This window comes from Cajanus cajan, chromosome 4 (genome assembly GCF_000230855.2).
Source record: "Cajanus cajan strain Asha chromosome 4, NIPB_CcT2T_4, whole genome shotgun sequence".
NCBI classification, from domain to species: domain Eukaryota; kingdom Viridiplantae; phylum Streptophyta; class Magnoliopsida; order Fabales; family Fabaceae; genus Cajanus; species Cajanus cajan.
Window position 1 is genome coordinate 11,028,067 of NC_138520.1, and position 15,414 is coordinate 11,043,480.

The 15,414-nt window shown below is 29.7% G+C and overlaps 1 protein-coding gene across 2 annotated transcripts; it reads right to left on the reverse strand.

The window, feature by feature from the left end:
• Positions 1 to 6,398: 6,398 nt before the first annotated feature.
• On the reverse strand, positions 6,399 to 12,601 carry LOC109801797 (RNA-binding (RRM/RBD/RNP motifs) family protein). Of its 2 annotated transcripts, none has more exons than XR_014432934.1 (11): positions 12,319 to 12,601; positions 12,156 to 12,227; positions 11,646 to 11,876; positions 10,659 to 10,740; positions 10,392 to 10,571; positions 9,831 to 9,995; positions 9,570 to 9,740; positions 7,744 to 7,831; positions 7,491 to 7,549; positions 7,219 to 7,298; positions 6,399 to 6,911 (listed from the first exon to the last, which is right to left on the reverse strand). XR_014432934.1 is itself a non-coding variant. In XM_020362920.3 (11 exons), exons 1-11 carry the CDS (start codon positions 12,465 to 12,467, stop codon positions 6,828 to 6,830), a joined length of 1,347 nt encoding a protein of 448 aa, XP_020218509.1. In that variant the 5' UTR covers positions 12,468 to 12,601; the 3' UTR covers positions 6,399 to 6,827. The 2 variants fall into 2 exon arrangements, 1 of the variants encoding a protein (XP_020218509.1); XM_020362920.3 differs by having other exon boundaries at positions 7,219 to 7,284.
• Positions 12,602 to 15,414: the final 2,813 nt, after the last annotated feature.

Below are 15,414 nucleotides of genomic sequence, written 5' to 3' on the forward strand. Positions count from 1 at the left end.
TAATTAATAAATATCATTACAATAACTTAATAATCATAATAAATTTAAAAATAATACTTATTACTATATATATTAACTATTATTATTTTTAACTTCAAACCACACACGCGCGCACGCACACACACACATGCATATATATATATATATATATATATATATATATATATAATACTATGTAGGTTATGGAAATAATAAAAAAAATTTATCACTATAAATAAGTAAAAAGAACATAATATAAGTAATTAATATATTGTAATATTATTTATGAAAATAATTTAAATGAACTTGGCATCCTTTTATATAACTAGAAGCAAAAATTTAAATAAAGTATTTTCAAACAAAAATTAACATGTTAAAATAAATTAAAGAACACACAAACAACATATATAAGATGTTAAAAGAAGTAAAAACAGTTAAATAATATATATTAAATTTATCTAATATAAAATACTTATAAACAAACAAGATGGAGTCAAGGATACCCTATCAAACAACTATAGTTATATTTATCTTTTAAAATAATGATAAATGTTTCCTCCCTACCGTAAGAATTTTAGCAATAAGAGAAGTGTGGTGAAGTAGATTATTTATTTGTCTCAAAACAAAAAATATACTGGTGTAAAATATTGCAATAAAATATCTCATTATTGATGAAATTTCTAAACTTGTAAGTTTTCCTCCGGTTTAATTGCTTGAAAGTGTGAATCCTATTTATAAATAAAAATACTTGAATTTTTAATTTCTTTTCTAAAAAATGATTACACTAGTTCCAATTTAATAGAAATTTTTAGAAATTTAATTACATTATAACTTATTAATCCAATTCCAATAGATTCCTTTATCTACAACTAATAATTACGACCTCCCTTATGCCAAATTCCTATTTTAGATAGAGATATTATCTCTTCAACACCAACTTCACTTCATAATTATTGATTCAATATTATATTATATATATGATAAACATAGGTAATAGTGATTCAGTAAAAAAAAATTCTTGTAGAAGTTTTTTTTTTTCATCCTTGTATATCTTGAATCTTCCCACCCGGAAATCATTTTAGCATACATTTAATTCCTTCCATCTGCACATGATTTTTTTCCCTTCCTTATCAACCCCCTTTTTTCACAACTATATACATCATTTATATCATATTATCTATTTTATAAACTGTTTTATATTATATTATATATATATATATATATATAAAATAAATTACATATATTTATATTATATTAAACTATTCCATAATATATCTATATATATATAATTATTTTTTAAACTCAAAAAATAAAATAAAATTCAATAAAATGCTAATATTATTTCTAAAAAATTATCATACATTCCATAATTTAATTAAGTATAATTTATATCAGTTTAATTTACTAAAAATAAAATCTTATTCATGAAGAGTAAAAAAAAATTGTAATTGAAAATTTAGAAAATTACACCAAGAACCACACACCCTTCAGGTTGTGTCATATAAATTTTCTCATCTAGATCACCATTCAAAAAGTCATTTTTGCATCCTTCTAATATATCACAAGCCTACGAAAAGATGTTAAGGCTATTAACATTTGGATAGATGAAATCTTAGAAACGAGCAAAGATATCAAAGAAATTTATATCTTGTTTTTGAGTAAACCTCTTAGCTACTAATATAGCCTTGTATTTCTCTATGGGTCCATCAGGGTTATAATTTCTCTTAAAGATCCATTTACATCCTATTGGTTTTGCTCCTTTAGGTAAATCCACTAAAGTCCATGTATTATTATTTTTTAATAGAATCAACTTCAATCCTAATAGCTTCTTCCCAAAAATTTTCATCTAAATAACTAATAACCTTTGAGAAACATATAGGATCATCATCAACTAGATAGGTATAAAAATCATCCTCAAAAGATGTTTCTTTCATTTGTCTTTTACTTCTCCTCAAGTCCTCGATCATAGACTCACTAGAAGTTTCTAAAGGTGAAGGTTAACCAGAATTAATACTAGACCTCAAAGGGAAGTTGTCCTCAAAGACTTTAGCATTCTTAGTCTTTACTATGATGTTACAATCAATCACACTACTTTTAAGGAAAAGAAACCTACAACCAACACTATGTTCAACATGACCAATAAACATACAATCAGAATTCTTAGGCCTTATTTTCCTTTTCTTAGGATAAGGTAACAATACTTTAACTAGGCACTCACACACTCTCAAATACTTTAGGTTAGGTTGGTATCATTTCCATAACTTGTAAGGTATTTTACTAGTCCTCTTGTGGGGTATCTTATTTTGTAAGAAAAATGGTGTGAAAGAAAATATGTACAAAGTTTTGATGATGCCAAAGCATTGAAGAAAATAAAGGTCAAGTTAAAGCAAACTAATCAAGAAGCAAGATCTCAAGTAATAACTAGATAAGTCTTGACTGCTTAGCTTAGTATGTAAAATGAACTTTTAGAATTTGCAAATTTCACTTGGCCATTAAAATAAGGATTTCAAGAAAACCTAAACTTAATCTTTTTGAATATAAGAATAAGTGGTTTGAAAAGAAAGCAAAAGAGTATTCAAAAGATTAAACAAAAATATTCTTAACTGGAAAATAATAAAAGCTTTCTATATCTTAAGTTTTCATAAAGCTAATTTTGGTATTATCAGTCTGGTAATCGATTACCAGGGCATGTAATCGATTACCAGAGGATGGAAACTTCTATGTTCAAAATTGAAATGTTAAATGGTCTCTGGTAATCGATTACCAGTCATTGTAATCGATTACCAGAAGAGAAAATTTCAAAATTTGAATTTGAATTATATAACGTTTCAATCATTTTGAACTTTAACCGTTGTAATCGATTACCAAGTCTTGTAATTGATTACCAGAGCCTATTTTCTGAAGAATTATAGAGAGTTACAACTCTTCATGAAAAGACATAACCCAAGAAACAATTGTCTATAAATACCTATAATTTTTCAGAGAAAAGTGACGAACTCTATTATGAAAATAATCTTTAAAAAACACTTGGCCAAAATCATTTGCAAAATCTCTAAAGAGTTCATCAAAGATCATGAAAGTGTAATATCCACTCTTCAAGAGAGTCATTCTGTAATACTTAATAGATCATTGGATCTGTAAAGGAGAAAAGGTTTTTCTCCTTGTTGGTGTTTGAATCTCAACACAAGGAAAGGGAGTTCCGAGGTGTTGGAGGATTCATTTTCTTGTAAGGTTTACAAGAGTAGTGGAAATCTCAAGTGGGAGACTTGAGGACTGGATGTAGGCAGGATTGGCCGAACCAGTATAAAATCAAGTTTGCAATTCTTCTTTCCCTACACTTTTATTTTCTTGTTATTAATTATAATTGTGTAGTTTGCATCATCATTCATTCTTTACATACAAATTTGTCTAAGGAAATACATTGATAAAGAAGTAATTGGAAAAGTTTTTATAAGAGAAAATTTAGTAAACTTAATTCACCCCCCCGCCCCCTCTTAAGTTAATTGAGGCTAAGGGACTAACAAATGGAGTCAACAAGGCTTCTCCCTAAAGGTTATCAAGAGTGAAAGATTAACTAATAACAAGAAATTCATCATTTCCTTAAGGGTTCTATTTTTCCTTTCAACTACTTCGTTGGATTAGGGCGAATATGGTGGGTTTACCTCATGGATTATACCTCCATTTTTGCAATAGTCATTAAACAAAGTGTACTCATCACCCCTATCAAATCTTATCCTTTTATTCAACTAATTTTCAACTTTTGTTTTATAGGATAAAAACATGTCAAATACCCATCTTTATGTTTGATTAAGAAGACTTTTGTATATCTAGAGAAATCCTCTATAAAGGTTACAAAATAATTCTTACCACCTATTGACATGGTTTGTTTTAAATTAGTAAGATCAAAATGAATTAAACTAAGCAATTTAAGTTCACAAAACACAGAATGACATATTCTCTTAGTAAGCTTTGATTCAACATATATTTCACACTTACCAACTTATTTACCATGCAAGTTAATTATACCTATTCGTTTCAATTTTAAAACATTCGCAAAATTTACATGTCGTAATCTAGCATCTCACATGTCATAAGAATCAATCATATATGCAAAATAAAATGCAATTCTACTAATTATTTCATATACATTTAGTACAAATAGACCTTGATCACAATAACCCTTACCCACAAAAACATTATTTTTAGTCATAACAATTTTGTCAAATTAAAATGATATTTTAACCCCTACTCTGCTCAACAATGCTACAAAATCAAGTTGAATCTAATGGAAGGAACATGCAAAACACCACTTAAAGAACGGCTTACCATATGTGAGCTTTAGAAAAACTTTACCTTACCTCGAACCAGGATGGTCAGTACACTTACTCTTCTCTATCCCCATAGTAGTGTAGGAGGCAAAAACATTTATGCTTGCACATATATGGCAAGTAACCAATCTACCACCCATTTGCTCACATTAGTCACAATGTTTTCTTGAGAAACGAACACAACAATAACATCATCCCCTTCAACCAAGTTAACCTTAGCCTTAGGAGGGTTATCGTTTATAAACACTTGAAATCAACACTAAGGTGCATGGTGGCTTGACTTTCCACAGACAAAGCAATTGCCATTTTTCTAAAATGCAACATTAGAAGCACGAGGGTAAGAGTTAAAAATGAATTTGTTTTTCTTTTGATCAGTTATTTAATCATACCACCTTTTATTAGGTTGGTCTTGCACTTGCACCACGTTTGCCTTTACTGCTAATGATTTAGCCTTTGGTACAATACACTCTTTTCGATTTGTATCCCCTATTATGATGTGGGTGATAAGATTTGTGAGTGACATTTTTTTATGCATATGTTTCAACTATTACTTGTAATCGGTCTAAGTTTTTGGCAAGTTTTCAATGAACAACTCTAAAACGAACTTATCAAGGAGGGAAATGTTTTCTAATTTGAGGTCTTCAAGTAGCTTATGGTATTCATTTATTTGCATTATAATGTTTTTTCTTCAATCATTTCCTAGTGGTAGTAGTTATTGATGATGAAGTGTTGTCTGACAACGTTCTTAGCGATGCACTTCATTATCATAAAGTCAAATATGTCTTTGGCTTCCTTGTATGATCAATACACATCAATTAAATCATTAGATAAAATATTGAGAATAGTATGACGACAAACTATATTGGGCTGAGACCAATCTTCCATTTTAGAAGTGGCAACAAATGAGGTGATGGAATCTAACTTCAAAGTAGTAAGACCATAGGCAACTCTATATATGTCAAGTATGGAATGAATGCACTTGTGTCACCGACCAAAAATTTGGCAAATAAAGATTTCAACGTTGGAGACGTTTGACAAGGTTTTGGCATACATGATGCTCGTTAAAGGAGGAGGGACCACAACAGTAGCGATGGTAGAAGTGACAATATTAGATGTGTCAGACATATTAAATCCTTAAGATTGTTGTTTTAAATGACGGACGTAGAAGTTGAAAAACCTGAAACACTAAAACAAATTGTTAGCAACATTCCCTCTAAAGCATGTGATGACACTGACTTTGAACTTATCCGTGGTATATGTACAAGTCTCTCAAAATACAACAAGGTCATCTCAACAAAGATGAGAAGCAAAATTGATAAGAGTATAAAGTAAGAAGAGAACCCAGAGAGAGGAGAGATTTTGATTAAGTGAAAGATGCGTAAAATAATGTGGCAAAGTATATACTTAAAGAGCTTAAGTGAAGCCCATAACCTAGTGTAGAAAATAAGGAATATACTTATCAAAAAATGGCTAGTTTATAATGAATAAGGATGACGAAGATAGATAAAAAAACTTAGATCAGGTTAACATTAAAAAATGTAATAGTAAAACAATCATATTTTGAATAAACTTCATTTAAATAATATAAATAAAAATATTTTTGGATTTCATAATTGCATGCACAGAATGGATGGATTTGCACTACAACAAACCTACAAAGCCCATTCTTATGCACACCAACCCACCACTCATTATTCCTTTCTTTGAAAATGTAAAGAACACTTTAATATATAAACACTTAAGATTTACTAGATCCAAGTAATGTAAGACTTCTTTTGAAATACACTTTATATATGCAACAATACCTTCACCACGGATAGCCACAAGAGGTGCAGTTATCTTACCACAACCAGTCTCCTTCCGTCCACACTTTCCACACAAGAAGCAAATCAAATGCAAACCTTCATATTAAATCTTTAAATCTTCAACAAATATCCACGAGCTATTACTTTAGGCAGAAGTGGCTTATCAAGGTCCACTTCAACACAAATTCTCGCAAATCGACCTCTAGCCTAGATCGCTATCACCTAATCAATTTTAAGCATGGTGCCCAAATATCAAGTTTTCATGTTTTTGCTTCACAGCAGAAAATGAACAAAATATCATATTATATATATGTGTTTACGATACATATAAAAAATGGTCCCTATACTACTACTATGAAGGGCCTACAGCAACACTACAGAGGGTGCCCTTTGTAATGATGACCTTTGGTCTACATTTCCAACACCTCTTTCCAACAATGTGAACTCTAGATTCATATAGCCTCCAACGAAATTTTGGTCCTCTACAGTTTTTAGGGAAACTGCATGAATACTAAAGTAGCCTTATATCTTAGCCTCTGACTTTGATAAACCCAAAGAGAATGTGCATACCAGCATCCATATCATTGGCATTCCTGATTGTTAGGGTAGCAGCAGTTTAATGCAGAATCCTCTCCCAGTCAGTGAATAAAGAATGCATCATTAACAGTATGTTATAGATGCAATCAGGCAATGAGCAATTCCTGTGTCCATAGATTTAAGTTCCCTTGGCAGCGGCAGGATTCCGACCAAACTGGATGATCATTGGCTTGCTTTTTAATACATACCCATTCACTAGATTCTGCAACAAACAGTAATATGCAATCTATACCATGAATAACACAAACAAGAAAATAGCTTGATGAAAAAATTTGTATCAGCACAGTTCGTGAAAATTAAGAACTTTATTGTTAACCTGTCAAAGTTAAACTGCACATGCTGCAGTAATAATCTAAAAGAAAAAATTCCAAGAAACTTCTAACTAAAGCAGGGAAGAGACTGAAATACAAAAAAGGCAAGAAAAAACTGAAAATATGATCATTTGAATGAAACATCATTTTTCAGCAAAACAATTAAAAGGTGAAATCAATCTCCTGTGAGAAACATACCAGGGCATGATGAGCCAATTGAATGGAGGGGAATGTTATAAATGCTTGACCCCTCATCCGTCCTTCCTGAAATTCAAAAGCTGCTATCAATTTCAGGGTCACAAATACGGGGATATAAATAGTGGTTAGTTGAGTAGGCACTCAGAATCAAGTAACTCGCACCAGTGTGTTAATCAAATGGATCATCTTATAAATAGCCAATATTTATTTTGGATCTCCTTTTGCGTAGCATCAACAGATAGAAGTTGTTTATGGAATAATCTATGACTTACCTGCATCAGTTTGACTTGAAGACCAGACTTAGCCTCCTCAATACTTCCAAACAAAGACCCTGAAGCAATAAAAGATACCATAAGCCAGATTTAACATTCGTACAATATAAATATACATACACACATATATATATATATAATATGAAAATCTCATTCATTTCATTTTTATATTTCATTTTTGATAGTAAAGCATTCAAATTGCAAGTGAAATTTTTTAAACAAAACCTGAATCCTGTAAGTCATGAGAGCTCACCAAATATAAAATAGAAATCATCAGCAATCACATCTTTTGCCAAATTCTTGATATACAACACAGGAGCAGGATTTCCAGCTGTATAGTTCTGCACAATCCATTAGTTCAAAAAAGTCCCATAAGTATACAATTATGCGACATAAAAGCTCTTATAAGTTATTTCTTGATAGACCTATCACAACAAAGGTATATTGTAGGAGAAATAAGGTGAAAAGCAGAGAACCAAGCCTCAGAGATCAGAAGGAAATCATGAAGAATATTCAAATTAGGGACGTGCAGCATAATGAAATGGACAGTGGAAGGAAGAGAATGAGTCAGACGTGAATTCAGTTGGGAGGGGGTTAGAGAAACGTAAGGTTAGTTTTGGGGTGGAGGAAGCAGAGCACCCAAAGGTCCTGCAGTGTTGATTTTTCTTGCTTTGCCATATTTCTTTATTTACTTGAATATGTACACTGTCTCTGGACTGATATCAGTTCTGGAGCTCATATACAGTCTCTAGACAGTTATATACATAAATATTACAGATTCAGTTTCAGATTCCTAACATTTCCATGCTCTTAAATCATGCATGATTCTAAAGTACTCGCTAAGTAAACAGGAAACATTGGACAACACAATGCATTAGGGGCCATTAGAGAATAGTATTGACAAATTTCGATTAGTATAAACACTTCATCATCCAAAACATAGTAATCAGTACCTGCTGATGATAAAAGAACATGAAAGGCCATGTGCTGTGAAGAGACTTAAGATTATGTAAAAGGCTAACTTGCTAGCAGTAAGAAATCCTCACTTGAAAGATGAAACCCATTCAATTTTATTGCAAGAAAGAACTTGCTATATGAGATCTTCTAAAAGATCAAGACTAGGAAACCGAAGCTACTCCTAAATTTATTTCAAAGTGCAAACAAGCTCACAGCCTCACAAAAAGGAGTCCATTATAGACACAGGATAGTTTTCAAAGGTCAACAAAATCTAAAATCTTTTTTTCCACTGCTACACCATGATAGTGCAAACTGGTTTGAAACTCATCCGCTTAACCCTTGCTTTCAGCTAATCATTTAATGAAAAATAATCCAATAAGATATTTTAGAACTTGTTTAGTTTGAACAATTTTTTCAGTTTATATTTCCTGTTTTCACAGACTATTAAAAAATATCACCTTGTTTCCTGTTTTCTAATATTTGTACAAGAAGAGGTGAAAAACAGGGAAACAGAGTGAAAATAAGGCAGTTTTTTTTAATAATTTATTGTGAGAACAAGAAATAAAAACAAAAAGATTTACAAAACCAAAACAACCCATACATTTAGCTTATATATAACTCATCTAGCCTTCTATTAGACTGAATCACTCAAATTCCTGTGACATTTTGGTAGATATTATTACTCACCAAAGTTAAAGAAATACAAGTTATGTGCAGGATATGACCTTGTGAATTTGTTATATTAATTACATCCAACGGCAGCACATTAATATTAATATTATACACAATAACAAAATAGAAACGGTAGGCAAATTCCTTAATCCAAGTTTATTGTGTTTTTTTATAGATTTTAAGCAAATTTTGCTTATTTATAAAGCAATGCAGAACATGACAGTAGCAACCTGCAAAAAGCCACAATTAGTCCCATGCCACGTAATAAATCATAATTTTTTATAAGGATGACAAAAATTGTTTTGCAACCAACTTAAATGGGACAAAATTGGGAAGTAACTTTGACACCACTGTGAATTTAGGACTTCCCCATAGAGAGGGGTAAAGCTTGTTTCTTCTTGTTGTGCACATAGTACTCAAAATGTAAATGCAGATATTTTATATTCATACCTTAAACATTGGAAGGGATAAGATTTCCTCAGGAGGCAACTTTCCTCTCTCTAATTCATATGGAGTCAAAAATTTGTTAGGATCCGGACCATCTTTTTCTGGCTCTTGTAACTCTTGAGATGTGTCATCATCTTTATGTTCATTCAGAATTGCTTTGGGAGCAATGTTTATCTGTAAAATCATAATCCGAAACAAAAATAAAAGGCCGAAAACATTGCTATTGTTATTGTTCTCATAAATCGATCTCCAGGAAAGAAATACCTTTAAGACAGGGTTCTTTTTTATCACTGGGATTTCTTTTGGGACCAAGGCGGCTGGTTTTACTCCAACAGACTCATGAGCCACACCTTTATCAATAGCAGGTCCAACAATGGTCTCACGCCTGGCACGCTTTTTCCCAGACCTTTTTGTTCTTGCTTCATCCTCCTAAAACATTGTTATTACTTTTATTTAATAATAAAATAAAAAGATAGAAGAGAAATATATCCTAATGCCATAATGTTTTTATAGTTTCATATTCCCTTAAAAAATATTTTGATATTAACATAAAATAATTTATGCATCAATAAGAATGCTTTTAAACTTGAACAACAAGCAAGTGTAGCATAAGCATATTGTGCAGTGATAAAAAGGAATTTTCAAAGAAATATTACCTTAAAACAACCACATAAAATTAAACTTGTAGCAGGATGAAAATAAATAAATAAATGTTTTATACCAATTTGGAAATATTTTGGCAAACTGAGCTTTAAATTGTACAAAGGATGTAAACAATATATGAGAAGCATAAGCTCCACCTTTTGGAAGCAGTGAAGATGTTACCTCTTCTGAAGATTCCATCTCTGATTCACCACAAGACAGATCTGCAGACCGAGGATTCGTGGTTATAATCGAAGGAGGTGGAGGTGGTGTTGTTGCTGGTACCTCTGGAGGTAATGGAGGTGTGGGCAGTGCCATACAAAATGGAGCCGGGATGTTCATTTTGTTCATCAAGTGTAAAACCTGTAACAAACAAGCACACAAAAAAGTTATAGGTGATTGAAAAAGAAACCAATAAATCCTAGCATCCCCATTTAATACTAGAAAAACCTGAGTGTAAAAGCGGGGAACAGCAATTAGAGCATTCACAATGTTGGTCAGTATATTTCCATCAGGTGGAGGGTAAGCATACCTGAAACACAAGTTTCATTAGATTATAAGCAAACCAAACAAAATGATTTTACACTGCAAAGATGTTTTTCAAAATCTTATCGTCATACATAATACCATCAATGATTAATATTAGAATAATACGATGGATGCATGGCAGAATTAGTAATTTAACAAATTCAAATTTATTTAGAAGCATCGGGACCACTAAAAACTAACTTTATTCAGTATGAATTGCCAATAAATAACATTTGGAAAAGCTATCTATGGTTCTCTCTTTATCTTGCCACCACAAACGACCAAACATACAGCTAAAGTGACAAATAGGCAGAAATAATAATCAGAACTCTAGATCTTTGATATCAAAAAGAAAAGAAAAAAGAAAGAAAGAAATATACATGTCGGAAAGCATTGCAGTTTGCAATGACATTATGCTTAGCCTAATACATTATTATTGAATGGCATGCAATAAGGAAACACTCAAACAGGACAAGATGTTAAGGGAGAGCAGAAAAAATCAGGGGAAAAGAGAGAATATATAGATTATAGACTGTTTATTCTTAAAACTTGTTCCCTGATCAAGACATTTATACTTGAAAGTTGAAAGAATAGCATCAAGTAAACTGGTTACAAAAGCACCCCACAGCCAAATTTTACTTTTACATCAAAAAATATATTGCATAAAATTCTCAGAATAATTCTTTCAAATTGATTCAAGATTCTACCCCTTCAACCTCAACTACATATAATCATAGATTTCTCACCCTTTTCTTCTGAGTTCACAGTAATTCTATTTTATTTTATCGTGAGTCATTTCATTATCTTGAATTATCTTTCATATTTTTGAGCACCAGCTGGCAGCCCTTTTAGCAGGCTATTGCAACAAAGCAACAAATAGTAATTACAAAGTGAGAAGAAGCGGCATACTCAAGATGGGGAGGAAATGGATAATTGACACCAAGTCTATCAGAAATTGGCTCAGCAATTGGAATGCCTCCTGACTTCATATCTCCATCAACAGGTTTGGTTACATTTGCATTCCTCAGCATTGATGTTTTAGAATCCTCCTTTCCCAGCTGAGCAGTGCTACTATTTTCACCATTCTCGGTTGGGTTACTAGCTCTTTCTGCTGACAAGACTTTACCGAGAAATCTCAACCTGAAGTAAACAAAGATACAACGATTTAAAGCCTTTAACTTCTGAAATATTTCATGGTTTTATCTTTGACTAATAACGAATTTCTTGGTATGTTGCAAAATCAGGAAGCCATTGAAAAACATATCAGAATATATTACTACAATGTAAAGCCAAAGCAGAGCAAGTGCACCAAAGCTATCTCCGAATCCGAAGCCAAATTACTCCAACATTTGAAATTTTGAAGGGAAAAAAAAAAAAAAAAAAAAAAACGAAGTATCGAAACGATTCAATTAATAATACCCATTTAGTTGGCGTTGCGCTTGAGATGCCAGCATCTCATTTTTGAAATCCACAAAAGCCGAATTTCTCATCCTGCATAAAGATATTTGGCAGTGTTGATGAAGACACATAAATTGGAAGAAAAAATTAAAAAAAAAAAAATGAAGAAAGAAGAGTAAAATACCTGGCACTGGAGCAAGGACGAACAGAGGAAGCGTGAAAATTGGCGAAGATTCGAGAGAGAGTGTCATGGGGAATGGCTTCCGGTAGGTGTTTGATGAAAAGTGTGACTGGGGTGTCACAAGGCTTTGATTCTGACCCAAACTCATACATTTCAGTTGTCAAAAACTGTTACTTAGGAGAGGTTGCTACTTGCTACGGTGAAGGTTGAAGATTCAAGATTGAAGATGGGTAGTGTTCAAATCCCCAACCCAAATTGCCCAAGGGAACAAAACCACTAGTGGAAAGGTTGGAGTAAAAATAATCATAAATAAGAATTCATGTAAAATTAAATAAAACATAAATATATTTTTAATCTCATTAATTTATTTTTAATTTTTTAAAATTTAAAATAATTTTTTTATAATTTTTAAAAATTTTATTTTAATTTTTAAATTATTAATAATCCATACTAGTATATAAAAAAAATACTTTATTTTAATAATTATTTTGATTTCTATATTTGATTGATTATTATACTTTTTTATTTTAAAAAATTATTAAAAATAATATTTTTTAATCAAATTTAAAATTTTAAAATTAATAGACTAATTATAATATTAATTAAATTAATATATTTTTATTATTTAATTTTTATTTTTATTTTATTTTTAATAGAGGTACAAAGTACCTTAATCTTATTAATATCTATAGCAGAAAGGCAATGAAAATTGGAAGCCCCATTTCTCCATAATGACGAAGACATGACAGATTAAATCCCTTGGTTTCAGAAAAACCTTTTGCAGGTTACCTGGAACGAAAAATATATATTAAGAAAATAAGGCCATCTTTTTAAATTTATCCATACCACCATGTGAATATTATTATTATTGATTTAATTAAGGATTAAGTTAGTTGATTATTAAGTGAACTAGTGAGTTATAAGTTAAATCGAATTACTCAATATATTTTTAAATATATAATTAATTAAATTATATTTGTAGTCTTTCTATTTTCTAATATGTAATCTTTGTTTTTATTTTAAAATCAAGATATTTAATCTCTTATTTTTAAAAATACTAAATTTTAATTTTACTGTCAATTTGATATTTGTTGATTATTAAATTTTAATGTTATTTAATGATCAATTATCACTTAAGAGATATAATATTTAGAGAAAAAAATTAAAAATGACATACAAAATAAATTCTTATTTATAATAAGTGATTAGTATTTATTTTATTAATAAATTTTATATACATTATTTTTTTTAATTTTTTTAATTTCTAAATATCATATTACTAAATGTATAAGTGGATGTTATAATTTAATAGTTAATATATGTCAATTTAACGAAATAATCAAAATTTTATATTTTTAAAATTAAAAGGATAAAATTGTGGATAAACAAAAATAAAAGGACTAAAAGAATAATTTAACCTATATATTTTTATATTAATATATTGTATAAAATTTAATTTTGTAATGTATCGATCTATAATAATATATAAAAATCATTCATCATTTTTGAATACACAATTTTTAAGATGCTTTTATCTTTTATTTATTAAAATAACTACACAATTGTTTTTTTAGTGGAAGATTTGGCAATAATTTTATTTTATTAATTTAAATAAAATTTATTATGTTTCATAAATAAGTTATATCATAACCACTTTATAATTTTTACATCTTAGGACATTAGCCAGACATGGAGTGCTTTTTCCACTATTACCTATGAAATTTTCTTAGTTTTTTGAAATTCCAAGTCAGTTGCATCAGTGTGCCAGCCAACCTTAAATTGGTGACTAACACACATAAAGAAGAACCTTAAGTACTGACTAAAACACATAAGGTAAAGTGCATGAAGCTAATTAAAAATTGGTGGAAGCATGGTTGTGCCATAAAGAAGAACCTTGCACAAGAGATTGTGTGGCAAAACTTCAAGGAAAAGTTTTTGGAATAATATTTTCCAAACAATGGCAAGGAGCAAAATGAGTTTTAATTCCTATAACAAAAGCAACAAAATATGTTTGTAGGCAAGTAAGTTGGAAAGTTTGAAGATTTGCCACTTTTCTATATATCTTACTAGCAAAATCCAAATAAGGAAATGTTCTACAAAAACATAATAATGACTAATAAAACTACATGCGAGTAATTCAAACTATGTTTGGCCCAAACCCAGAGACAAACTCAAGATATGGATTAGGGGGTGTTGGCCCATCTTGACTTTTTTTTTTTAATTTAATTTTTAATATATGATATTAGTATTAGGAAAGTAATATATAACTTATATTTTGTGAGTTTACTTATAAAAATAATATTTAATTGTTATTCATCTCATTATTATTTTTTGATATAACATTTTATTTTTATTTTATAGGTTTCTTTGCGAAAATAATATCATTTTTTATAATATTTTAGATAAATGTTATATTCTTATTATATAGTATTTATCGGAGATATAATTGTATTCTTTTTTTAGACAAAATATTTGAAAATTGTTTTTTTTTTTTTAATATCTGTTATCATACATTATTGTTATATTTTAAAGATTACAAATAATTGTATTTACAATTAAATGACCTTATTAATTTTTTATTTAAATTTATTAAAATTCTTTGTGACATATGAAACTGATAATTAATATTTGTAATATTGGATCTTAAAAAATATTTAATTTTTTTCTCTAAAAACATTTTTTATTGATGTTTTGATATATTATTAGCACAATTAATATTTTGAAATATATAATTATAAATATTTTATATAAAATTTGATGCACATATATTTATTAGACAACTTTAATTCTTGTAATTTTGGGAATACAGTTTTGGCCCAATGTTAAGCAGGTCTAACTCCAGCGATTTAAATCAACTCAATGATATATAAGTTAAATTAAAATAATCAGATTTAGTGATAAGATTGAGTTGGATCTTGTACATCCTGACGCCAACATCTAGATTCTAGACCTACCTTTTATTTTTGGGTAAGACCAAAAAGAAAGGTGTTAAAAGTTGAATATCCAAAGAAATTTAATACTAAACCTAAAAAGCTACATTTATATGCTGATTATCGTGGTGGGCACTTGCCTAAAAGAAAAATATTATGTGTATTAGAA